General features: G+C 48.1%; 1 protein-coding gene across 1 annotated transcript in view; it reads left to right on the top strand.

Annotated features, from left to right (window-relative positions):
- The window catches only part of LOC311141779 (adhesion G-protein coupled receptor V1-like), a gene marked incomplete at its 5' end in the record, with an annotated part of 180,849 nt that overhangs the window by 78,335 nt on the left and 74,870 nt on the right, over nt 1-27,644 (top strand). Inside the window, 30 exon segments of the mRNA XM_084177232.1 lie at nt 5-29; nt 326-528; nt 1,373-1,549; nt 1,778-1,960; nt 3,699-3,878; nt 4,000-4,164; nt 4,366-4,486; nt 4,741-4,864; nt 5,300-5,438; nt 5,708-5,893; nt 6,231-6,466; nt 6,968-7,116; nt 7,439-7,637; nt 8,010-8,229; nt 8,645-8,884; nt 9,062-9,211; nt 9,446-9,934; nt 10,284-10,427; nt 12,296-12,467; nt 12,838-12,979; nt 13,148-13,995; nt 14,356-14,476; nt 14,684-14,855; nt 18,056-18,298; nt 21,187-21,594; nt 23,021-23,205; nt 23,398-23,650; nt 24,147-24,286; nt 25,320-25,480; nt 25,858-25,958. Of these exon segments, the coding sequence (XP_084033358.1) occupies nt 5-29; nt 326-528; nt 1,373-1,549; nt 1,778-1,960; nt 3,699-3,878; nt 4,000-4,164; nt 4,366-4,486; nt 4,741-4,864; nt 5,300-5,438; nt 5,708-5,893; nt 6,231-6,466; nt 6,968-7,116; nt 7,439-7,637; nt 8,010-8,229; nt 8,645-8,884; nt 9,062-9,211; nt 9,446-9,934; nt 10,284-10,427; nt 12,296-12,467; nt 12,838-12,979; nt 13,148-13,995; nt 14,356-14,476; nt 14,684-14,855; nt 18,056-18,298; nt 21,187-21,594; nt 23,021-23,205; nt 23,398-23,650; nt 24,147-24,286; nt 25,320-25,480; nt 25,858-25,958 (6,276 nt within the window).

Here is a 27,644-nt window from a genome sequence, read left to right as displayed (position 1 = left end):
CCAGTACCTCCTCACACAGGAGCCTCAGAGTAAGAGACCAGCTGTTTGTATTGTTATACAGTGATTTTTTTCTTTTCTTCTAATGTGTATAGTTAAAAATAAACCATATTTGAACAATGAACATTTTTAAAGCTACTGAAGTGTTTGGTTACTTGTGTAAAATAGGTTGTCATGAGCGATCACAACTTGATTTGACAGGCACTATGACGTTGATGTGACTCATTACTACATATTATCCAATCTGTTTCTGTCCTTGCACAGGCTATGAGGTTTAGGTAAGTTGTCTAATGCTCCTTGTCCATGTTTGTCTCTGCTTTCACCCCAGAGAGTCCCACTAATGTCACCCTGACCATTGTGAGGGAGCAGGAGGCATCTGGGGAGGTGGCAGTGCACTACCAGACAGGACCAGCCCTATCCAAGCCCCCCTCCAACCAGGCCAGCGCCCCACAGGACTACACACCCCGGGAGGGCACCGTCATCATGAAGGAGAATGCCACCCTTGCCCTCATCACCATCACCATACTACCGGTACGAATATAATAAAATAGAATAGAATAGAATAGAAATGTATAGAATATTACTTTATCGACAAACCATCACCAAGACTCATCCTGGGATGACTGGGGACATGGCCCTATAATCCTCCTCTCCCTCTCCCTCTCCTCTTCCACCCCAGCAGTGTAAATCTAGATTGGTTCAGCAGACAGCATGGCTTTCTGCCTCTTCTGCCTGCTTTCTGCATATTCTGGCTGCTTTCTGCCTGTTCTGGCTGCTTTCTCCCTGTTCTGGCTGCTTTCTCCCTGTTCTGGCTGCTTTCTGCCTGTTCTGGCTGCTTTCTGCCTACAGCTAAGGCCTATACTAGGTCTAAAACCATCAGTGTTGGCCTGCCACTGAGGAAACCAACGACTTATCTCCCATCAGAATACATCTGTTCCTAGTAAATTGCAGTGCTGAGTGGCTATTTTAATGGTAACTATTATTGTGTTTTGTTAAGAGTGAGAGGAAGTTTTGAAAACATGGCCTTGGTTTCTATGTGCTCTGAAACTGCCAGCATTCATGGGTTGGGCATTAGAAATTGTTTTCCTTTCTCCTGATTTAGCAGGCAACCATATCCCACAGTGTTGGTCAGGTCCTCCATAGCTGAGGGCTGTGTGTGTGTGTGTGTGTGTGTGTGTGTGTGTGTGTGTGTGTGTGTGTGTGTGTGTGTGTGTGTGTGTGTGTGTGTGTGTGTGTGTGTGTGTGTGTGTGTGTGTGTGTGTGTGTGTGTGTGTGTGTGTGTGTGTGTGTGTGTGTGTGTGTGTGTGTGTGTGTGTGTGTGTGTGTGTGTGTGTGTGTGTGTGTGTGTGTGTGTGTGTATATATATATCAACTAGGATGAGGCTCCGGAGCTGGCTGAGAGTTTCCTGGTGAACATCACAGGCGTGGAGCTGGTGGGGGGGTTGACTGGGGCGGCCCAACCCAGTGTGAAGAGGCCTGGCATGGAGGTGGCAGAGGTCACTATCCAGGAGAACGATGACCCACGGGGGATCCTGCAGTTCAACATCTCCCAGGTAATACTTTACACTACTACCTCTGCCCATATGCTACACAATTGTCCTTCAATATAACACTCCATTCCTTTATTCTCCTTGAATATAACACTCCATTCCTTTCTAAAGTATATCACAACACCTTACAACGGTAACTACATGATGCTCTAAGGTTTAGAGATTATCTGAAAGCTATGCCACAAATAGGTATGTTAATGCTGCAACTCTGTTTCTGTGTCTAATTCTTAGGAAGAGTCCGGAGAGGTGCTGGCCTATGAGGTGGCTCCGCCCGGAAACGTCCTCCGTCTAGCAGTGGTGCGATTGGCTGGCAGGACTGGGAGAGTGGTGGTGTACTGGGAGGCTCGGCCAATCACTGCCAGTCTCGATGACTTCACTCCCGCTTCTGGGAATATCACCTTTCAAGATGGCCAGGTAATTTCATTACAACTAGGGTTAGAGACTTTCTCCGGTTAGGTCACATAGTTACAGTGCTGCTTGAAAGTATGTGAACCCTACAGGGCTGGTCATTATTTTGCTATAAAATAAACATATAAAATCCTTATCTAAACCCCAATTCGTAATAAAGACATTCCAAGTAAATGACAGAAACCAAAAAATATGATATTTTCATTGTTTATTTAACAAAAGTGGTTTATTTAACAGAAGCTCAGATTTGATGTGTGCAAAAATATATGAACCCCTTCAGTAAATAGCTTGTGGCACCTCCATTAGCAGCGATACCTTGGACTAAACGACTCCTATAGCCAGTAATCAGTCTCTGACATCTGTTTTGAGGGATTTTTGCCCACTCCTCCTTACAGAACTCAGCCAATTGAGTGAGGTTTGAGAGGTGTCTGGCATTAACTGCCCGCTTCAGGTCCTGCCACAGCATCTCCATTGGATTTAGGTCAGGACTTTGACTTGGCCAATCCAAAACACAAATCTTCTTTCTCCTGAGCCATTCTTTGTTAGATTTGCTTGAATGCTTTGGGTCGTTGTCTTGTTGGAAGACCCATTTTCGGCCCAGCTTTAGCTCCTTAACTGATGGCCTTACGTTCTGTTCAAGAATCTCCTGGTATATCTCAGAATTCATGGTTCCCTTAATGATGTGGAGTCGTCCAGGTCCAGAGGAGGAAAAGCAGCCCCAGATCTTGACATTCCCATCACCATGCTTGACCGTTGGGATAAGGTTATTTTGGTGGTAGGCAGTGTTGGGTTTTCGCCAAACATTGCGGTGTTGATTGTGACCAAAAAGGTCAATTTTGACTCATCGGTCCAGAGAATGGACTTCCAGAAACCTTCAGGTTTGTCCAGGTGGTCTCTGGCAAAGTTAAGACGGCAGTTTGGTTCTTTTTTGACAGCAGAGGCTTCCTCCTAGCAACCCTCCCATGAATGGCATTTCGATTCAGTGTTCTTCTAATTGTTGAAGTATGCACAGTTACCTGAGATGCAGCAAGGGAGGTCTACAAATCTCTAGATGTTATGTTTGGGTTGGCTTTTAACTGATTTATTGTTGTTCTTGGGGATATTTTGGAAGGGCGTCCACTTCTAGGCCGAGTTGCTGTCATGTTAAATGCTGTCATGTTGAGATGGTTTTATAGCCTTCCCCAGACTGATGTGCTCTCACTACCCTCGTCCTGATGTCCTCTGAGATCTCCTTTCCTCTCAGGAATGGTGTGCTTTGCATTCACCTGGATGTGTAACACCAAACTGACCAGGTTTCTTATCTCTATTTATCAGAGTCCCGCCCCAACCTCTTTCCTAACGATCTCTCCTTTGATTGGTTCATTTGGTAGTTAATTATTGACCCACCTGATTCTACTTACCTACTTGATTTAACCAATGCAACTTGGGCTTCACTTATTTTTGCACCTGCACTAATTCCTTTTTAATTTTGTTTTTCTACTACACACATGATTTCCTCTACACCAACATATGGTATTGGTAAATATAAACCTGTTATGTCAGATCAAAAAGACTGGTTCTGATTAAATTAAGATTTCATGGTAAAAACTGAAAAAATCTGTAATTGCACAAGGGAAGGGGTTCACATACTTTCAAGCAGCACTGTAAGTTAGGTCACCTAACTCCGATCCACTAAGTCTAGTTGAGCTACTATGAAGGATAAGATGTATACCTCAGGTAACATAAACTTTGGTTCTGTTTGCAGGGACAGGCCGTCATCGACATCAGCATCGTGGATGACACGGAGGTGGAGTCTGTGGAGCGCTTCAGTGTGACTCTAATGCGTGTGATTGGTGGAGCCAGGCTGGGGGTGGAGACCTCTTTGACCGTCACCATCCCACCCAATGATTCACCGCTGGGCAGCTTCGGCTTCCAGGAGAAGACTGTGAGTCACAGCTCATTGTCACCCAACAAATTGCACTACAGAGGATGGATGCAGTTGTATTATCCAATCCAATCCAACTTTATTGTAAACCATTATTATGTTAAATAAAATCTCTTTCTAGTTCACTATCAGCGAGCCAGAGTTCACTAGTGACCCGGCTGCCATGGCAATGCTGACGGTGGTGCGAAGTGCGGGAGGCGAGGGGGCGGTGACACTGATGTGGCGCCTGGAGGACACGGCCCGGGACGACCTTTCACCTCTCAACGGAACACTGGTCTTCAATGAGGTCAGTATGGGGCGTGGCTAGGGAAGGTGATGGGCAGGTCAGTTGACAGTGTTTTACACTATATATGAACTAACTAGGTAACTACTTGGTAGTAATTGATACCAAATGTAATAATAGTTGGTGCTAAATTAACAGTTTATCTTATAAATTGAAACTACAGTTTGTAGAGAAGACACTGATGTGAGACTTTGTGAACCTCAGACAGAGTCTAGGAGAACGCTGGTGATCCGGGCGCTGGCTGACGCTGTGTTGGAGGGAGACGAGAGCTTCACTGTCCAGCTCCTGGCTGCCAAGAGTGGTGCTGTCATCGACCCCATTAACGGTCAGTGTCTTTGGCTGCCTCAAGGTGTTTAAACATACAAACAGTCGCTGGTCTATGGAGAGGGGAGGGAAAAAGTTGCCCCTAGAAGCTGATCTGAGGTCAGTTTCTGCGTTTTCAATTCTAATGGTTACGGTTAAGGTTTGAGGGAGAGTAAGCTGATCCTAGATCTACGCCTAGAAGCAACTTGTGTATAAGGAGCACCGGAGGAGGGCATTAGACTGAACTGTGTCCCCTGGGTTGGTATGTGTCTTTAGGGGTAGCCACTGTGACCATCCTGGGTGACCGTGCAGCCCTGGGAATAGTGGGCATCGCTGAGGCCTCCAGGAACGTCCTCATCGGAGAACCTCAGGGAGACTATAATGGGACTGCTCTGGTCAGGTACATTTACACACAGTTACACACACATATCACTGGCTAATGGGGGAAAGCCTCACATGTTCATGGGACAGAATATTTTTGTTGTGCCATTGAGAAAGACAGTCTTGTTTTGGTTAGTAAGCGGTCAACCAAATGCATGTTGTAATGATACAATTATGTGTGTGTGTGTCTGTGTGTACTGCACATGTTTGCGTGTGTGTGTGTGTGTGTGTTTGTACTGCATGTTTGTGTGTGTGTGTGTGTGTACTGCATGTTTGCTTGTGTGTGTCTATGTGTGTGTGTGTGTATTGCATGTTTGCGTGTGTGTGTATGTGTACTGCATGTTTGCGTGTGTGTACTGCATGTTTGTGTGTGTGTGTGTGTGTGTACTGCATGTTTGCTTGTGTGTGTCTATGTGTGTGTGTGTGTGTGTGTGTGTCTATGTGTGTGTTACAGCCTTGTACGAGGCCCTGGCATCTTTGGAGAGATCCAGGTGTACTGGAACATCACTCCTGCTGTGGCCTCTGAGTTTGAGGAGCTGTCTGGCGTGGTGACCATGCGAGACAGACAGTCTGCCACCACCATCCGCCTCAAAGTATGACAATCTCTCTGACTATGGAATGATATTCATCACTATGGTCTTGTCTTGTTTTATCGTACTTCATCTTATTATTAAGTGAAAATAAATGCAAAATGAATATTTACCAATACATTTATAAAACTGTGTCCCAATATCAATAATTGACTACTACTTAGAGTGAAGTGATGTAACCTATTGTATTGACCATGCATTTTTTTACAGTATCCTAGTGTGGATATTGGGTCACAGGCTGAAGGGAGTGGTGTTTGTTGTTGTAATTTCAGGCGCTGGATGATGACACGGCAGAGGAGCGGCGTGTGTACCAGCTGACCCTGACCTCAGTCACGCCCGGGGCGGGGATCAGCCCCTCGGCCCAGCGGGCCACGATCACCATGGCAGCCAGTGATCTGCCCCATGGCCTGTTCTCCTTCCTCCAAGGCCTCGTCAGGGCCTCTGAGGAGGAGGGCAAGGTGAGAGAGCCTGGGCACTCTGGGGCCATGATCTAAAACAACCACAGTGTTGGAACTCACTAGAGGATGTCTAACTGGCTATATTTGCCCTATCAGAGCCTGGGAATAGTCTGACCTGTCCTATCCAATGGAGGGAGGGATTGAGGAAAGGACAGAGGGAGAGAAGGTGGGCTAAGGGAGCAATAGAATGGTTGAAAGTCAGAAGTGGAATTTAAGTCATTGGGCTGGTATTTAGCTGTGTTTTAGTCAAGAGTCATCATATACAGCCATGACAAATGGCCATTAAGTTGATGATATGACTGCCTGTTTTCCCCCCTCCCCCTTCTCTTTCCCCCAGGTCAATGTGACAGTGGTGCGCTCCATGGGCAGGTTTGGGAGTGTGTGGGTGACCTACCAGACAGCAGGCAGTGTAGCGGTCAGTGGAGTGGACTTCACCGGGGCCTCGGGTAGGTTACTGTTCGGCCCAGGCCAGACCACCCGTGGGGTCACGCTGAGTATCCATGACGACGACCTCCCAGAGGGGCCTGAGGAGTTCTACCTCAACATCACCACAGTGGAGCTCTTCAATGACAGGTAGGTGGACCCTAGACACTGATCTAGAGTCAGTTCTGTGCTTTCTGTCCCCCAGTTAAGGTTAGGGGCGTTGGGGAGGGAAAGCTGATCCTAGATCTGTTGCTAAGGGCAACTTCTACCCTGAGCTGCTGGTGTGGGGGTTAGGTGTGGGAGGAGAATCTCAAACCTGGTTAGTGATCTAATGACCTCTGTCGCTCTCCTGTGGTCAGTAATATGGATTTCACTGTAAGCAAGGTGGAAGGTGTGGGTGTCTGGGGTTGGAGTGGTGTGAGCGGTGGTGTAGTGCAGGATAAACACAGGTTAATGATGTTTACCCACCTTTTTTATTTAGTTTGAACGTTCACCCATCTTTTGCGGAAAAATGGATTGAAAGTATAGGCAGCGTTACTTTATTCACAACAACCGGTGATCAGCGTTTATCCACCCCCCCCCCCCCACTACATCTCTGGGTGTGAGATGGGGTGGTGTTGTCTCTGACCTCTGTCGCTCTCCTGTGGTCAGTAATGTGGACTTCAGTGTGAGGGAGCACGGCCTGCAACGAGACCAGCCTCCAGCCATCGGCAACGTTTCCTCCGTCATGATCGTCATCCAGAAGAGTGACAACGCAGAGGGCATTCTGGAGTTCCTCCCTGACTATGTCAACATCACAGGTCAGCTTCTAACACACACACACACACACACACACACGTTGACACTATTCAACATAGCTATTAGTATCAGGCGTCACTTTAGGAAGTGTCATTTCATCCTGTTAATATGTCCTGGACATTATAAAAATAGAGGGATTCTGAGAGTGGTGATTGGATGAATGCAATGTGTAAGGAATATTACAATACAGGTTTAAAGTGTACATATTGTCCCTGTCCATAATTGCACCCTATTCCCTATATAGTGCACTACTTTTGACCAGAGCCCCATAGCTGTAGCCCCAGTGTATTTGATCCTCTTCTCTCCTCTCTTGTCTCTCTCCAGTGGAGGAGGATGTGGGCAGTGTGTCCATCCCAGTGGTGAGGAGGGTGGGTTACTACGGCCTGGTCACAGCAGAGTACATCTCCAGGGGCCTGACTGCCAGGGCCGGCCTGGACTACAGCCTGAACAACGGCTCGCTCACCTTCCTCCACGGCCAAAACACCAGTCACATCAACGTGTCCATTGTAGACGACCAGGACAGGTGAGTCTGTCTCTGTCTGTCTGTCTCTCTCTCTCTCTCTCTCTCTCTCTCTCTCTCTCTCTCTCTCTCTGTCTGTCTTTCTGTTTCTCTCTCTCTCTCTGTCTGTCTTTCTGTTTCTCTCTCTCTCTCTCTCTGTCTGTCTGTCTGATCATCCAGGCCTGCTGCACCGCAGATCACCTTTAAACTGTTTCCTGTCCCAGCCACAAAACAATGTTTATTCTTTGATCATGGTATTGCTGCACATATAAATTGTTTGATCATTCTATTTCTATGAGATTGGTATATCTGTTGTGAAAGAAGTCTACAACATTCTATTAGAAAATGGATGTGAACATGAGACCTGTAATAACGCTGTCATAACTGTTCTCCCAGAGAGTACGCAGAGACGTTTGAGATCCAGCTGTCGGGCGCCACGGGCGGAGCCATACTGGGTACTCATCTGATTTCCAGGGTTACCATCGCCAAGAGCGACTCTCCCAATGGCGTGGTCCGTTTCCTGAACGTGAGCGTGATCACCCTGGTGAACCCCAACAGCACCCTGAAGTTCAGCCTGTTCCTGGAGAGGGTGGGGGGGTTCGTAGGCAACGCGACGGTAAGCCTACTGGGGCACTCCCCTCCATATGCGTCTCTCTCTCTCCCCTCTTGTTAGGCCTATAGACTCAGCCACCTTCAGGATGGTTTCACAGACTAAAAAGAATGCTCAATAGAGAATCTCCAGTGAAAGTGTGTAGTGTCTAACCGCCATGTTCTGTCTCTTTGACCCCGTAGTACAAGAGCTTGTTCACTGTCGTCATTTCTCTGCCAGATGTCCACCACTCATGCTAAACTTAATGACACTGCAATGCCTATTAGCCTATGTAATGGATAATGTCTTGATCATGTGTTTTTCATAAGGGAACGATTTGTCTGAAACTATTTGGCAGTAGTGTTAATCAAATATTTTTGTCTTTACAAGCATGAGGGTGATGCATACCAGCCAATCGGAATCATTTATCTCCTTTCCCCAGATAACATGGAGCATTCTGGGTCCCAACACCAAAGAGGTTTTACCACCCGTAAACACAGACATTGGTGAACCCGTGAACGGATCGTTCCATTTCAGAGACGGGGAGGGGGGATTGCGCACCATCGATCTGAGGATTCTCCCCCATGGGGAGGTGGAGGTGGCGGAGACCTTTGTGGTCATGCTTCAACTCCTCTCAGGCGACATGGACATTGACCCCCAAGCTGGCTCTGTCACACTCAAGGTACGTAACCGTCCCAATGAGTGACATCTCAATTTTAATACGAACCCCAGTTGTATTGAAACCATTCTGGTATCATATTGAAATTACTTCACAGGCTCTTATGGATATTAAGAGTCTCTGAATCGTGGTGATGACATGTCGTTTTCTCTTGGATTGGTGTGTTTGTGTGTGCCTCAGATTGAGAAGTTTGGAGACCCTAATGGCATAGTTCAGTTCACGGAGGAGGACCTTAGAGAGCGTGTGTACAGTGAGCCCACAGACAGCGAGGGACCGCTCAACATCTCCCTCCTCATCACGCGCAGACAAGGTGTCATGGGCAACGTTACGGTAAGACCACCTCGAGGGTGACGTCATACTGTTACAGACAGAATGAGGCTTTATAGGCAATGCTCAGGCTTTGAGTATGTACCTTTTGCTCAGGTGTACTGGAAGACTGTATGAACAGTGCAAGAAGTTTATAATACATTCACACTGTCATTACACTGTAGGTCTGATAGCATACCGCCAATTCCCAGGTATGTTATAGATGTGTGTGTGTGTGTGTGTGTGTCTTTCTCTCAGGTGCACTGGCAGATCCTGAGTGACTCTGACACAGCGGGGGACTTCTCGGCCCTCAGCGGCTCTGTGGTCATCCTGGAGGGTCAGAGGGGGGCAGAGGTGGTCCTCGCTCTTCTACCTGACACCGTGCCTGAGCTGGAGGAGCTCTACATGCTCCGGCTGAGTGCCGTGGAGGGTGGCGCCACCCTGGACACCAACCGCAGTACCACCCGCTTCAGGGTGCGCGCTAACGACGAGCCGCACGGCGTGTTCGGCCTGGAGGCGGCGCAGCAGGCGGTGGTTGTGGTGGGGAGGGGGGCCGGGTTGGTCAGACTCCTGGCCCTGAATGTGACACGCAAGGCTGGGGCCTTCGGCAACGCCAGTGTGGGCTACCGGATCAGTACTGGGCCTGGGCTGGATGGACAGGAGCTGATAAGGGAGGCGGCTGTGGGTAGAGTCCTGATCAAGCATGGAGAGGATTCAGCCTCTGTCTCTGTGCCAATCAGTAGTCAGGTAAGAGAGGATTCAGCCTCTGTCTCTGTGCCAATCAGTAGTCAGGTAAGAGAGGATTCAGCCTCTGTCTCTGTGCCAATCAGTAGTCAGGTAAGAGAGGACTGCCAATGTTTTTATATGATTTAGAAGCATCAACGGGGGATTATGCACTCGTGCTATGAATGTATTCATACATTTTCTGGCAATTTATGAAGATAACATTGAATCTATATCGTTTTTCATAGCTTACATTTTATCACACCAAACTTGTCTCTATTACGTAACCCTTTTGGCTACAGTGCCCTGTCACTGACCCTGCCTCTGTAGTCCTGCTTACCAGGCTGAATGTCTCTATCTCGCTGTCTTCTAGGTGTTTCTCTCAGTGGGTGTGAACTTCACTTTTGAACTAACAGACGTGAGCCTCCTGGGACCTCTCCTCAGCTCCCCACCTCGCCTCCTACTGGAGACCAGGGTCGCCATAGTGACCGTCCCAGAGGAAGCAGCCAGCGCTGAGGTATCAGTCAGTAACTTTATGGAGTAAGGTGAAGTTGCACCTAGACAATGATCTTGGGTCAGTTTTGCATTTTACCCACTAATGGTTATGGTTAGAATTGGTTAGGGGAAGCTGATCCCAGATCTGTACCTATAGGGGAAACTTGACTCCGGAGCTAACTTTATTGTCCCAATGGGGAAGGTGTATGTACTGCATGTGTGGCTCCTCTGTTAGCCACTAGGAGGCGTAGTTACACCCATGTTGAGACCCAGCTCCATCTCCACTCCAACATTACATTGACCCAAGATGAGGAGGATGCTCTGTATCTAACTGAGTTACTGGTCTGTGGTTGGTAGCACCTCCCTGTGAACACACAACCTCTTTCAGTCATGACCTTTGAAAGGCTCATGTAACATGCACTTATTCTAAGTCAACTGACCAGCTTGGTGCTGACCACGAAATAGACTTAGCCTTTTGACCTAGCTAGCTACAACATTTACATTTTAGTCATTTAGCAGACGCTCTTATCCAGAGTGAGTGCATACATGTTTTTTTTGTTTTTTTTCTAAAACCTGTGTAGTTTTGCCTCGTCTCTCAGGTTGTTAGATCTGTACTGGGCTTTAATGGAACACTTCTTAATGGAATACTTCTGAACTATCACACTCAGGTTGTTAGATCTGTACTGGTCTTTAATGGAATACTTCTGAACTATCACACTCAGGTTGTTAAATCTGTACTGGTTTTAATGGAATACTTCTGAACTATCACACTCAGGTTGTTAGATCTGTACTGGTCTTTAATGAAATACTTCTGAACTATCACACTCAGGTTGTTAGATCTGTACTGGTCTTTAATGGAACACTTCTGAACTATCACACTCAGGTTGTTAGATCTGTACTGGTCTTTAATGGAATACTTATGAACTATCACACTCAGGTTGTTAGATCTGTACTGGTCTTTAATGGAACACTTCTGAACTATCACACTCAGGTTGTTAGATCTGTACTGGTCTTTAATGGAATACTTCTGAACTATCACACTCAGGTTGTTAGATCTGTACTGGTCTTTAATGGAATACTTCTGAACTATCACACTCAGGTTGTTAGATCTGTACTGGTCTTTAATGGAATACTTCTGAACTATCACACTCAGGTTGTTAGATCTGTACTGGTCTTTAATGGAATACTTCTGAACTATCACACTCAGGTTGTTAGATCTGTACTGGTCTTTAATGGAATACTTCTGAACTATCACACTCAGGTTGTTAGATCTGTACTGGTCTTTAATGGAATACTTCTGAACTATCACACTCAGGTTGTTAGATCTGTACTGGTCTTTAATTGAATACTTCTGAACTATCACACTCAGGTTGTTAGATCTGTACTGGTCTTTAATGGAATACTTCTGAACTATCACACTCATGTTGTTAGATATGTACTGGTCTTTAATGGAATACTTCTGAACTATCACACTCAGGTTGTTAGATCTGTACTGGTCTTTAATGGAATACTTCTGAACTATCACACTCAGGTTGTTAGATCTGTACTGGTCTTTAATGGAACACTTCTGAACTATCACACTCAGGTTGTTAGATCTGTACTGGTCTTTAATGGAATACTTCTGAACTATCACACTCAGGTTGTTAGATCTGTACTGGTCTTTAATGGAATACTTCTGAACTATCACACTCAGGTTGTTAGATCTGTACTGGTCTTTAATGGAATACTTCTGAACTATCACACTCAGGTTGTTAGATCTGTACTGGTCTTTAATGGAATACTTCTGAACTATCACACTCAGGTTGTTAGATCTGTACTGGTCTTTAATGGAATACTTCTGAACTATCACATCATTCCCTATTCCTCCTCCTCTGTGTGGTGTGTATGTAGGTGGGCTTTGTCTCGTTGGCGTTGCAGGTCTCCAGTGTGGAGACGGGTGTGTGTGAGGCGCTGGTGTCCAGGACGGGGTTGTTTGGGGATGTGAGGGTGGAGTGGAGTGCAGGGTACCCCCCCGGACAGGCTCCATTAGGATTCAGGCCTGGAGTCATCACCCCCAGCTCAGGTAAGGACCTCAGAGGGAAACCGTGAGAAGAGGTTTAGTGAAGTGTGTATCTAAAATGTCCAGGTCTCTCCTTATTTACTCTCTCTCTCAAACCACAGGAGGGCAACAAGCTGAGAAGGTCTCATTTTCTCTAAGTAAACCCTCCAGACAATCCACCTCTACCTCCTTCAGTCTCATTTCATTCTCTCTCTTTCCAAACACCACCACCAAAAAACACCCTAGAAAATGACCACGCTGATAGGAGGAATTGATGTGAGCTGCGTTGTCTGAGGGTGTGGTCTGAGGGTGTTGTTTAAGGGTGCTGTCGGAGGGTGTGGTCTGAGGGTGTTGTTTGTGGGTGTGGTCTGAGGGTGTTTGTACTCCTCCCCAGGATCGGTGACCCTGGCCCATGGAGAGAGGAGCAAGGCTGTGTCCCTCCGGGCACTCTCTAATGTGTCTGAGCCAGCGACCTACGCCCTCCACCTCACTGCAGCCGGCTCCAGCTCCCCTGCTCCTGGGGTAGCTAGACTCAGGTACAGTAGCCAGTCTCACCTGCCAGGCTTATAGTGCTTCTATATACTGTAGACATTCGACTGGGAACAAGACAGCCCTCTGACTGAAGATGACATTCTGTATATAACAGTACTGTTAGAGAAGTTGAACAGCCATGGTGTGATGCTGCTCTCTGTTTCCCTCTCCAGGTCAGGGTTCACAGTGGCAGAGGTTGAGCCCCTGGGGCTGTACCAGTTCGCCCCGGATTCCCGTCAGCTGGTCATCGAGGAGGACGTGCAGACCGTCACCCTCTACGTCCAGCGGCTCTATGGTTTTCGTAGCAACCGCACCCGCATGTCTTACCAGACGGTGTCGGGCAGCGCCCTGGCCGGACAGGACTTCACTGGCGTGCGGGATGGAGAGCTGTTCTTCGACTCGCCTCACCAGACCTCCACCTCGCTCCGTCTGTCCATTCTGGACGATGCACTCTTGGAGCCCGACGAAACCTTCTTTGTCAACCTGACAGACGTCCAGGTACTGAGCGGTGGTGGTGACCCCCACTCGGGTGACCCCCGGCCCCATCTCATCCCACAACACAGCGTGGCCACCGTTACCATCCTGGCCAGCGATGTCACCGGGGGGGTGCTGAGCATCAGGCCGGGGCTGGTTGAGACAGCAGAGGACAGGGAGGAGGGGAGCCAGCAGGAGAGGAGGGTGCTCCTCAGGGTCCATAGGTCTGACAGTCTGGCTGGGCCAGTGAGGGTCAAGGTGCAGGCTTATGGAGGTGGGAGTGTTGGGGGTCCACCTCTTCCCTTTGCTCCGGATCCCAACAGGACCTTGGCCCTGGAGTGGCAAGACTTCAAGCTGGAGTCCGCCCTGGTGTCACTGCAGGAGGGACAGAGCGAGGCCGAGGTCAGCCTCATCATCCTGGACGACTCTGAGCCTGAGGGACAGGAAGTGTTCTTCATCTACCTCAGCGACCCGGAGGGAGGGGTGCAGATCACAGATGGGACCGACCAGCAGGGCTTCAGCTCCTTTGCCAAAATCCTCATCCTAGGTAAATACTGAAACGCTCATATCTGCCTTGTGTTCTCCTGTCATATGCTCCTCAGTCTACCCATTGATCAGGCAATTCAAGGTAATGTCATGCTCTAGTTTCTCTGTCTAGGTCATTGTTTTCCAAGACAATCCCTAAATTCGGTCACTGGGCATAGACATCTGATTACAGATCCAGTGATGTGAAATCAAAGGCAAGGTTACAAGAGGATTGGGAAGCTTGATGCGCTGGTTTGTTGAATGCTCTCAGTGTACATACAGTGAATAGCCTACATAAGGAAAAAGTCATATCTGTCTCTCTCGCTCTCCCCCCTCTCTCTCTCTCTTTCTCTCCCCACTCCCTCCCTCCACTTTCTCTCAGGGAGTGATTTCCATAACGGGATAGTGGGTTTCAGTGTGAGTTCTCTGCTGGGTCAGGTTCTGGACGAGGACTCAGAAGTGAACAGAACAGCTCTACTTTACTTGCAGAGACAACAAAACAGGTAGGTCTCTTACTACATTTCCTCCATATCAACCCTGTTCCCATATGAATGTCAGCAAACCAAAGAGTAGCAACAGTAACCGTCACATTAGTAACAGCAACATTAGTGATAATGATACAAGCATCGGAAAGCTGCAATGATCACCCCCAGCCACTCGTGGTTCTGTGTGTGTGTTTGACGTGTGACCTTTCTGCTTCCCCCGCGCAGGGCTTTTGAGGACGTTGAGGTGATGTGGCGGGCCACGTTCAGCAGGGCGGGGCCAACCCTGGTCAACAACGGAGTGAACCTGACACGGGAGCTGTGGCAGACCTCAGGCACGGTGCTTTGCAGGAGAGGACAGGTCCTCTGTGTCTTCAGCATGGAGGTCCGACAGGACCAGGTGAGTCCCAGGTCATACTAGAGGTCAGAGGTTATAGGTCAGGGTGGTACCAGAACAGACCCATGTCACAGTACTTTAAAACTGTCATAAAATCCTCTCTGTTTGGACCACTGACTTGAAGGAACAAGCAGGATGTCCTAATGTGTCTCTTTCCCTGGATGTCCTAATGCTGGGGCTCTCTCGCTGGATGTCCTAATGCTGGGGCTCTCTCCCTGGATGTCCTAATACTGTGGCTCTCTCCCTGGATGTCCTCATACTGCAGCTCTCCCTGGATGTCCTAATACTATGGCTCTCCCTGGATGTCCTAATACTGTGGCTCTCTCCCTGGATGTCCTCATACTGCAGCTCTCCCTGGATGTCCTAATACTGTGGATCTCTCCCTGGATGTCCTAATATTGTGGCTCACTCCCTGGATGTCCTCATACTGCAGCTCTCCCTGGATGTCCTAATACTGTGGATCTCTCCCTGGATGTCCTAATGCTGGGGCTCTCCCTGGATGTCCTAATACTGTGGATCTCTCCCTGGATGTTCTAATACCGTGGCTCTCTCCCTGGATGTCCTCATACTGCAGCTCTCCCTGGATGTCCTAATACTGTGGCTCTCCCTGGATGTCCTAATGCTGGGGCTCTCTCCCTGGATGTCCTAATACTGTGGCTCTCTCCCTGGATGTCCTAATACTGCGGCTCACTCCCTGGATGTCCTAATACTGTGGCTCACTCCCTGGATGTCCTAATACTGCAGCTCTCCCTGGATGTCCTAATACTGTGGATCTCTCCCTGGATGTTCTAATACCGTGGCTCTCTCCCTGGATGTCCTAATACTGCGGCTCTCTCCCTGGATGTCCTAATACTGTGGCTCACTCCCTGGATGTCCTAATGCTGTGGCTCTCTCCCTGGATGTCCTAATACTGTTGCTCTCTCCCTGGATGTCCTAATAACGTGGCTCTCTCCCTGGATGTCCTCATACTGTGGATCTCTCCCTGGATGTCCTAATACTGTCGATCTCTCCCTGGATGTCCTAATTATGCAGCTCTCTCCCTGGATGTCCTAAGACTGTGGCTCGCTCCCTAGATGTCCTAATACTGCAGCTCTCCCTGGATGTCCTAATACTGCAGCTCTCTCCCTGGATGTCCTAATACTGTGGCTCTCCCTGGATGTCCTAATACTGTGGCTCTCTCCCTGGATGTCCTAATGCTGGGGCTCTCTCCCTGGATGTCCTAATACTGCAGCTCTCTCCCTGGATGTCATAATACTGTGGCTCTCTCCCTGGATGTCCTAATACTGCAGCTCTCCCTGGATGTCCTAATACTGTGGATCTCTCCCTGGATGTTCTAATACTGTGGCTCTCTCCCTGGATGTCCTAATACTGCGGCTCTCTCCCTGGATGTCCTAATACTGTGGCTCACTCCCTGGATGTCCTAATGCTGTGGCTCTCTCCCTGGATGTCCTAATACTGTTGCTCTCTCCCTGGATGTCCTAATAACGTGGCTCTCTCCCTGCATGTCCTCATTCTGTGGATCTCTCCCTGGATGTCCTAATACTGTCGATCTCTCCCTGGATGTCCTAATTCTGCAGCTCTCTCCCTGGATGTCCTAAGACTGTGCCTCGCTCCCTAGATGTCCTAATACTGCAGCTCTCCCTGGATGTCCTAATACTGCAGCTCTCTCCCTGGATGTCCTAATACTGTGGCTCTCCCTGGATGTCCTAATACTGTGGCTCTCTCCCTGGATGTCCTAATGCTGGGGCTCTCTCCCTGGATGTCCTAATACTGCAGCTCTCTCCCTGGATGTCCTAATACTGCAGCTCTTCCTGGATGTCCTAATACTGCAGCTCTCTCCCTGGATGTCCTAATACTGTGGCTCTCCCTGGATGTCCTAATACTGTGGCTCTCTCCCTGGATGTCCTCATACTGTGGCTCTCTCCCTGGATGTTCTAATACTGTGGCTCTCTCCCTGGATGTCCTAATACTGTGGCTCTCCCTGGATGTCCTAATACTGTGGCTCTCTCCCTGGATGTCCTCATACTGTGGATCTCTCCCTGGATGTCCTAATACTGCAGCTCTCCCTGGATGTCCTAATTCTGCAGCTCTCTCCCTGGATGTCCTAATACTGTGGATCTCTCCCTGGATGTCCTAATACTGTGGATCTCTCCCTGGATGTCCTAATACTGTGGCTCTCTCCCTGGATGTCCTAATTCTGCAGCTCTCTCCCTGGATGTCCTAATACTGTGGATCTCTCCCTGGATGTTCTAATACTGTGGATCTCTCCCTGGATGTCCTAATACTGTGGATCTCTCCCTGGATGTTCTCATACTGTGGCTCTCTCCCTGGATGTCCTAATACTGCGGCTCTCTCCCTGGATGTCCTAATACTGTGGCGCTCTCCCTGGATGTCCTAATACTGTGGATCTCTCCCTGGATGTTCTCATACTGCAGCTCTCCCTGGATGTCCTAATACTGTGTATCTCTCCCTGGATGTCCTAATACCGTGGCTCTCTCCCTGGATGTCCTAATACCGTGGCTCTCTCCCTGGATGTCCTAATACTGTGGCTCTCTCCCTGAATGTCCTAATACTGCAGCTCTCTCCTGGATGTCCTAATACCGTGGCGCTCTCCCTGGATGTCCTCATACTGCAGCTCTCTCCCTTTTTTTATGGCTGGGGAAGCCCATAATCCCATTTTCAACAGTACTGTAATCTTATGGCTGGGGAAGTCCATAATCCCATGTTCAACAGTACTGTAATCTTATGGCTGGGAAAGCCCATAATCCCATGTTCAACAGTACTGTAATTTTATGGCTGGGGATGCCCATAATCCCATGTTCACCAGTACTGTAATCTTTTGGCTGGGGAAGCCCATAATCCCATGTTCAACAGTACTGTAATTTTATGGCTGGGGAAGCCCATAATCCCATGTTCAACAGTACTGTAATTTTATGGCTGGGGAAGCCCATACTCCCATGTTCAACAGTACTGTAATTTTATGGCTGGGGAAGCCCATTATCCCACTTTCAACAGTTCTGTAATCTTATGGCTGGGGAAGCCCATAATCCCACTTTCAACAGTTCTGTAATCTTATGGCTGGGTAATCCCACGTTCATGTCCCATTTTTATTTTATGTTTTATTCCTTTTCTCCTCTGTTATGTATTTCCATCTATAACCAGGTAGCCATTCCTAAACTCCCTCTGTCTGCGTGTTGCCATAGGAACCTGAGTACCAGGCCTGGTTCCTGGTTGAGATCTACCAGGTGGGTGTTGGCGCTGCCATCAACGAGAGTTCCCGCTTTGCTAACGTCACCCTGCTGGAGAGCGATGACCCGCGGGGGCTAGTCTACTTTGCGGTGGGGTCCAGACTGCCTGTAGCCCACCTCAAGACCACCCACCTCAGTCTGCAGGTGTACAGGGAGGCCAGCACGGCCTCCACCATCACCGTACTCTACCGCATGCTGGTGAGAAACACACATACACACACACACACACACACGCACAGAGAACACACACACACACACATGCACAGTGAACACACACATACACTGTACACACACTCGTTACATACAGTGTTCATGGAATAGCCACACAAATATTTTTTTTAAATAATACTTTTCACATTTCCATACATTCACATAAAATAATACACATTGTCCTCTCACTTTGTCTCCCTTTGTAACCACTCACATTCTTCTGGTTGAAAATTACATTACAATTACAAGTCCCATCTTATTCAGGTTGTTGTGTTGTCTAACTCACCAAATCAGATTTCCATTCCTCTCCCTGACCTAATTATACTGACCTGATTTTTTTTAACCTTCAAGGTCTAATGGTGTGTTGGTCATGGGACATCTAAGTCAAACTCTATTGCAATGCCAGCAAGAGACAACAACACCCAAAAGGGATTCTTTCTGGTCCCCAGCCCCAAGCTCCAACCCCAGCCCTAGCCACAGTCCCAGCCACAGTCCCAGCCTCATTCTCATTCTCAGTCCCAGCCTCAGCCTCAGTCCCAGCCTCAGCCTCAGCCTCAGCCTCAGCCTCAGTCCCAGCCTCAGCCTCAGTCCCAGTCCCAGTCCCAGCCTCAGCCTCAGCCTCAGTCCCAGCCTCAGCCTCAGTCCCAGTCCCAGTCCCAGCCCCAGCCCCAGCCTCATTCTCATTCTCAGTCCCAGCCTCAGCCTCAGTCCCAGCCTCAGCCTCAGCCTCAGTCCCAGCCTCAGCCTCAGTCCCAGCCCCAGTCCCAGCCTCATTCTCATTCTCAGTCCCAGCCTCAGCCTCAGTCCCAGCCTCAGCCCCAGCCTCAGTCCCAGCCTCAGTGCCTGCCCCAGCCTCAGTCCCAGCCTCAGCCTCAGCCTCAGTCCCAGCCTCAGCCCTAGGCTCAGTCCCAGCCTCAGCCCTAGGCTCAGTTCCAGCCACCAGCCCCTCAGCACCACGCTCTCTCCCGCAGCTCCCCAATCCTCAATTGGTTTCTGTCGATGCCAATCTATTGAGTTCAAAGAGGGTACTGTGTAGGGTGTCTACCCACTCTGCTCAGAGTGGGTGAAAACGTTATTTTGTGATGACATTTAATTTCCTTATGTTATAAAATACATTTTACCAAAACAAATATGATTATTAATGTTCTGAATGAAAAAAGTAGGATTTCGTAACCTAATACATCTGATAATAAGCACCGAGCTCTGTTGACATAGCGGTGCAGGATTCTCGTAACAACTTTCGAGGATTTTACATTTCGTGGTGGTCGTCTTTAAAGTTGTTTCCGTGGGTCGCAAAAAGCAAAATTAGCATGACGAGCAGAATTACATGTAAAAGGCTTTGAAAATTAAAAAAACTTGGTATACGCTCAGTGCTCCGTTGACATTTCACAGAGATACTCTTGTTTTTTGTGAGATATCTTCTAAAAATAACAGGAATTTTGAATTAATATGGAAAACATATACTAAAATATGGAAGTAATACATGTGATGTCTCAAAATCAATATCCATCTTCCCTCTATTGTTTTATGTCCTGAGGATTGGAGAAGAAAGATGACAAGCTCAATGAGAAAGTGAGCCTGCCAGGTAGCCAGTAGCCTTAATTCTTGCCCAAAATCCAACCTAGCTGACGCCATTACATTTTCCAGATTTTTGGCCACTTTTTTCTCTGGCCTTAGTCAGCTTAATTCTGGCCATCCTACAAGGGTAAGAACTCCAATCACTTTTGAACGTATTATGATAGAGACGTGAGGTTTGGACCATTGGTTTTCTTATAGGATTATCTACACAATTAACATATTACTTTACCCATTGGTCAGAGGATGCTTTTTGATTGGCCACCCTAACCGGTTCTCCTGCCCCCGCTCTCTCTTCCTCCCTTTATTTTGTTCCATTTACCTCCCCTTTCTTTCTTTCCCCCTGGTCTCCTCCTCCCTCTCTCCCAGGGGTGGTGATGAGCTCTTTGTGTTTGAGCCAGTGCTTAGCTCTCTGTCTGGGGGCTGATATTGACATCCCAGCCTTTGATATTGCAGATCAAAAGGGAGACTATCTAGTACACTTAATGGCACTCCAGTCTCCACATCCTGTTAGATATGACCAGGTTACCTCCTTTCATCTTTCACACAGCAATGATGTTCTGAGAATACATATCAATGGCTCAAAGGTTGCAGAGTCCCTCCACATTCATCTGTTCATCAATCCATTCCTTTTCCCTTCTTCTCTTTCTCCATGGCTCTCCAACCAATCTCCTCTTCTCTTTCTCCATGGCTCTACAACCAATCTCCTCTTCTCTTTCTCCATGGCTCTCCAATCAATCTCCTCTTCTCTTTCTCCATGGCTCTCCAACTAATCTCCTCTTCTCTTTCTCCATGGCTCTCCAACCAATCTCCTCTTCTCTTTCTCCATGGCTCTCCAACCAATCTCCTCTTCTCTTTCTCCATGGCTCTCCAACCAATCTCCTCTTCTCTTTCTCCATGGCTCTCCAACCAATCTCCTCTTATCTTTTGACATGCAGTTTCGCAGGTCCCCCCACTCCCAACACCCAGTTTTATACAGAATCTCATGATATTCTACACATTTTGCCATGAGGCTGAGATAAAATGTTGCAGTTTTACAGCTAATTTCCTGTTTCAAAAAAAGAAAAATAGCCATGTCTTATAATGTGTTCATATGCTATTTGGGGAGGCGGGGAGGAGGGGGCAGTGGTATTTGCAGGGGCCGCGGGGTTGGCTGGTACGCCAGTGGTAATGACGCAACACCTATCCCCAATCCATTCATCCATCCATCTCTCTTTCTCTCTCTACGTCTTCTTTCCCGACTCCCTCCATCTTTCCATCCTACTGTGACCTCACACTCCTGTCTCATTGTCATCCAATAGGAAGTCCCTCGGGCTGAGGCAGTAGGCCCCACCCTGGTCTGGCCTGCCGTGGCCGGGATGGACTTTCTGAAAGAAGAGGGCCAGCTGACCTTTGACCTGGGCCAAAGGAGCACAGGGCTGGACATCACCCTCACCCCAGACCAGGCCTCCTCCAACCCCCCGCCGAAGCGCTTCCACGTGGAGCTGTATGGGGCCAGTGGAGGGGCCAGGGTGCACCCTGAGTACGGCCTGGCCAACGTGACCCTGGTGTCGGGCACGGAGGCCCAGGCGGTGTGGGCCCTGTTGGACCAGCTCCAGCAGCCTCTGGACACCACCATACTGGACAGGGTGCTCCATGCTCTGCTCAGCAAGGCCACGGCACAGCTCACACCAGAACAACTGACCGCCGTGCTGGACGCACTGGGGAAGGTGAGAGGGAAGGAGAGCGAGGGAGGGAGCAAGGGGCGAGAAGGAGAAACAAGTATTTTTCCAACTTGTTTTGTTTGCTATTAAAAGTGATCTGTTTGTGTTTTTTTTTTTTGTATGTGTGTTTTGTCAGTGTAACTTAGTTTGCTCTTGCCAAAGGCAGCTGTTCCCAGTACAAAATGATGACGGATCTACAGATGAGTTTTTAAAAGGTCTCTGTTGTCACTTAGTGTCTGACTAAAGCAGCGCATCACGCTACCAACAATGACAAGAAACTGCCATGTGGGAAATAGTAGCTGACTTGTTTCATCTAGTTTCATCTTGTTCTTGGCACCATGTGTAGTTTTGAGGTGTTTGACTGATTTCATGTCAATGCTACAGTTGAAGTCGGAAGTTTACATACACTTAGGTTGGAGTCATTAAAACTCGTTTTTCAACCAATCCACAAATGTATTGTTAACAAACTATAGTTTTGGCAAGTCGGTTAGGACATCTACTTTGTGCATGACACAAGTAATTTTTCCAACAATTGTTTACAGACAGATTATCACTTATAATTCACTGTATCACAATTCCAGTGGGTCAGAAGTTTACATACACTAAGCTGACTGTGCCTTTAAACAGCTTGGAAATTTCCAGAAAATGATGTCATGGCTTTAGAAGGTTCTGATAGGCTAATTGACATCATTTGAGTCAATTGGAGGTGTACCTGTGGATGTATTTCAAGGCCTACCTTCAAACTCAGTGCCTCTTTGCTTGACATCATGGGAAAATCAAAAGAAATCAGCCAAGACCTCAGAAAAAAAATTGTAGACCTCCACAAGTATGGTTCATCCTTGAGAGCAATTTCAAAATGCCTGAAGGTACCACGTTCATCTGTACAAACAATAGTATGCAAGTATAAACACCATGGGACCACGCAGCCGTCATACCACTCAGGAAGGAGACGCGTTCTGTCTCCTAGAGATGAACGTACTTTGGTGCGAAAAGTGCAAATCAATCCCAGAACAACAGCAAAGGACCTTGTGAAGATGCTGGAGGAAACAGGTACAAAAGTATCTATAGCCACAGTAAAACAAGTCCTATATCGACATAACCTGAAAGGCCGCTCAGCAAGGAAGAAGCCACTGCTCCAAAACCGCCATAAAAAAGCCAGACTACGGTTTGCAACTGCATGGGGCAGTCATGACACTTAAGAGCTTCCACACACTCAATGAGAGGCAGATGCAGGCTAACCTAGCCTGTCTGTGTTTGCATTGTACTGTGTGTATGTTACATAACCCACAGAGTACTGTGTTTGTGTGTGTGTGTGTGTGAGAGAGTTTGATAGGGGGCTTTCAGATTATTGGCTACATTTGTGTTAGTCATAAACACCTCCAATTCTGCACATGCACAAACACAAACTGAGATTCTCAATCTGCTTGGCCAGGTGCTCACGGAGGCAGAGCGCACCCCTATTGCGGACAGCAGCCGGGGTTTGACCTATGACCTACTCTGTGCCATGGCCAACCCAAGCCGAGTCGACACAGGGGGCCTGAGCCAACTGGCAGAGGTGGCCGAGCGCTTTGCCTTCTCCCTGCTCACACACACCCAGTGTGGAGCACAGGCTCAAAGGTGAGTCCTGCACCATGAGGGATTGTGGGTTAAAAAAAAGTCAAGGAGTATTGCTGTCTATTATTTCTGCCACTGACTATGTTATTATAGTAGAATTCTTATTTTAGGGGAAAAATATAGAATGGATCACCCTTTCCCACTGTTAAAAAGAAGACTGAGTAAAATAAGTGTGATTTGCTGGTATTTTTAAAGGGGGAGGACCATCCTGGACACTTGTGTCTACATTTCCATCTCTTCCTACCACTGGTACCCTACCCAGATCAACGGGCACACATTCACGGGCAAGAACTCCGACACCTTTCAGTTGCCAGAGAACCTCCTGGAGGTGCCAGCCTTACCTGCTGGCACCGTCTCCCCCTCAGCCTGCCACCGGGTGCAGCTCACAGAGTACAGCACGGAACATTGGTTCCTCACCAATGACAAAACCACCGCGCTCAACGGCAAGGCAAGCAGACCCACATACACTCAAAGCCACACCATGACAGCTATTAGCACTTACCGACTGATGGGTAACTAGACTGGAGATGGGTGCGCTCTGCAATTCTTCCCGGAGTCATTGTTGTAAAACATTTAGTATTTTCTCATTCAGTCCATTTATCTGGTAAAATAAAGGTAAATAAATATCAAGTTACAGGAGAATACCTGTGGTATTACAGGTGAAAATGTTTGCCTAAATGGAACTTTGTGCTTGGTGTAAACAGCAGGGAGCAGTGTCGTCCCACTGAAGCTCTGTGCCTGGTCTCTGCCACTCGGTCTTTACAGCTATAAAGACCTATAGAGGTTGCCCATAGCAACTGTAGACACAGATCTAGGATCAGCTTACCCCTCCCCCAATCCTTAGTTGAACAGTAATAGGAAAAGCACCAAGCTGACTTTAGATATGTGTTTCGGGCCAGCTTCAACCGACTCTGTATTGTAATGGTATTTCTCTTGCTGTGTAGGTGTTCTCTGCCAGCCTGCAGGGCCAAGGATCACAACCCCTGACTGAGGGTAACGAGGTGGTGTACCGTATCCACACCCCCGGGTTGAGAGTCAAACCTGACCAGTCTCTGTGCCTTCTGTGGAGCCAGGCTGCTGAGAGGTACGACACTGTTTCCATCTGATACCCTCAATTCCCTCTCCTATACCCAGTCACTTTCCTTCGCATAGTACTATGTAGCTATAGAACAACAAACAGAGCATTCATAATCACACATTCTACGTTTTTTATGAATTCCCCAAAACGTCTATTTCTCTTAATTTCTGTTGCTATCCTGAACTTGAACCCCATGTAATAATGTGGTGTGTGTGACTAAAATGACTCTGTAGGACACAACCACTTAGGTGAGTTAAAGGGTCCTCCCCCTTCTTCTCAGCTCTGCTCTGTAGGTGTGAACCTCACACTTCAGGGTCAGCCTCTAGTAGAGAGGTCAGAGGTCAGGGGTCAGGCTTTGTCCAGCCAGGACCTCTTTCTCCAGCCATGGATGAATTGGCCTCCCTCGATCCCTATCTGGGCTGTCCCAGACTCCTCTGTGATGTCTGTGAGGGTTCAGTTTGTTGTGCTCAGAGTTCCCGAACATTCCCGCCCCTCAGAAGTGTGTTTGAAAGGACATTATGGAGGAGGTCCGGAGTGGGACTCTTGGCTGAACAGTCTGTAACAGGACGCAGATTTCTCCGGTTTGGTTTGGCCCGTGGAGCAGCGGTCTCAACAATCTATCTCCCAGATAACCAAGCAGATGACAGCGTTGATAACGTCATCCCAAGGGGGAAGAGAGAGAGAGGCCTGTTCAACTTCCTCCTAGTCTCACTGCACTGATGGCATGTCTATTAAAGTCTGTCATAGACTTAGCAGTCATGACTAGGACAATCAGTCTTGTCTGTCAGTCACAAAGTAAATGAACTCTTCATTTTCATAAGGAACAAATATGAATTCTGTGCTCTTATCTTATCATACATGTCACCCTTTGAAATGTTCTGAATTCCCTAACGTATCTGAGAGTTAACACATCGAAGCAACCAATCAAGCAGAGACACTACACAGCTGGATGTTCCAATCAGAACGTCATAACTTCATATGAACTTCCTGCCTAAGGCTGACTACTTCCTGTATTACCTCTCCTCTCCCTCTCCTCTAGCTGGCTGTCAGACGGGCAGTTCTGCAGGGTAGTGGATGACAGTGGGAACTATGTGGAGTGTGCGTGCTCCCACCTGTCTGTGTACACGGCCCATGCCCAGATGGCTTCCCTGGCCTCCTACAATGAGGCCTTCTACGCCTCAGGCTTCCTCTGCATCTCAGGTACAGTATGGATGAAGAGTCTCTTTAGGTATTCAGTACACCTAGTTTAGGTCTTTCAGTCCTCGTTTCTACTACATCCCTCTTTCTTTTTCTCTCTCTCTTTTTATCTATCTATCTATCTATATCTTCTGTATATGTATATCTCCCTCCATTTCCTCTGTCTTTCTCATTTCATCTCTCCATGTCTCCATTCTGTCTGACTCATTACTGTTGTTCCTTTTGGATATCGCTCTGCCTCTTCCTGTCCTACAATCCCCTCCCACTCGGTTTTAGATGGGTTATCTTATTGCAAGCATTTTTGATCAAGTATAAAACATGATATGGGTTTTTATGGTTAATATGGAATGACACAGCATTTATTTTGGTCTGATCCTCAGCTTTCGCCTTGGCCATCGTATCCCACCTGCTGTGTTCTCGCTTCCCCATGTTTGCTGCCAAATTGCTCACGCACATGATGGTGGGCTGCCTCGGGACACAGGTATGAGGACCCCGTCCCTCCCCCCGTCCCCCCCGTCCCCCCGTCCCCCCCGTCCCCCCATCCCCACCCCCCAGTCCCCCGTATTGTCCCATCTCTGAATCTCAACACAAAACACAGACAGGTCCAGATCGATGTTCCCATGCATCCATACTAAGCCATTTGGCTTTTGAGTGGTACAAACATAACTCATTTCCTTGGCATTTGTATCGACTCTGTCAGGGTCTTAGTGAGCTGATTAGCACGTTCTGACAGTGTGGGAAGATTTAGACTGATGAGAAACTTTTGAAACCAGTGATAGAAGCATCCATCTCTATGCAGATCAATTTGCCTTGCTCTATAGGTCAGCAACCCCTGTACTCAAACACGTGCACACACACACACACACACACACACACACACACACACACACACACACACACACGTGGGCGCACACACACATGCACATGTACCCCCTCCCAACAGGTGCTACAGATGTCACCAGATATTTTCTAAGAATTGTGCATAGGGCTGGACAGACACCAGCAACCTTGCGGGCTAGACTGTCAGCCCTGACAACAAAACAATCCCATTGGGCCCTTTCCCATAAAAACCACGGCTGCCGTTAACCGTTAGGGCGGTGAAAGAGAAATGTGGCCGGTGGGGGGCTACAGTGGAGGAGTGTCTCAGCTCCTTCAGACCTGTGAGTGGGAGTGGGAATTTTCCACTGGTCCCCAGTGGCTGATAGACAAACACAGAGCCTCTACTAAACCTGCTTCTCCATGGGGCTAAACACCCCGGTCACACCGCTTTTATTGCCAAGTGGAGCCCCTGAACCTAAAAGGTTTTGGATGGAAAATTCCATCCTGTCCCTGTTACATACTGTACTGTACCTTAAGACCCGGGTAGACCCAGGTAGATAGACTCTGGTAGACCCAGGTAGATAGACCCAGGTAGACCCAGGTAGATAGACCCTGTTGGACCCTGGTAGACCCAGGTAGATAGACCCTGATAGACCCCGGTGGACCCGAGTAGACCCGGGTGGACCCTGGTAGACCCTAGTAGGTAGGTATGTGTAGGGGAGGATGTATGTGTCCTGTTGGGCTGTTTGGCCTTCTGTTCAAGGCCTGGGTGAAGGCTTGCTCGGTTGTGTGCCCTTCATAGCTGAAGGTCTGCTTGACCGTCTCTGTTGTCGAGGATTCTTTGTCTATATATATTCTGTTCAATGCCGTTGTACTTGCAAACCCAAATGAACAAAGTCTAAATGGTAATGTCTCAAACAACCCCCCCCCCCCCCCATCTTCCTATAACTAGCAGTGTTTAGAGTTTGACCTAGAGTTCTTTGACTCTGTGTGGTTCAACTTTGACACAGCTGAAGGGTTCAATGAGGTTGTGACTTGGAATCCCTTGGAAAAGCACACTCACCACCACAGCAGTTCTGTATATCCAACTTTATGCACAAATGGGATTGAAACCCCAAAATCGGGTCAAGCGGTTGCTCCACTGTGTACAATCCCATCACCTATACACATTTACATACATACATACTTGTCCTACGCTGCTGGCAGATGGCCAGGGGTTAGGGGTCAGGGTTGAGGGTTCATCCTCTTTAGAGGGTCTCTAAGGTACCAGCTGTTGATCCACACTCTGTGGGATCAGGCCGACCAGAGGAGCATCTCCCTCTGTGTAATTACTCACTGACACAACCCT

The sequence above is a fragment of the Coregonus lavaretus genome, assembly GCF_964263955.1.
Source record: "Coregonus lavaretus genome assembly, chromosome: 14".
NCBI lineage: Eukaryota > Metazoa > Chordata > Actinopteri > Salmoniformes > Salmonidae > Coregonus > Coregonus lavaretus.
Note: the sequence above shows the minus strand (reverse complement) of the source record. Positions and strands in the feature narration are given on the sequence as shown.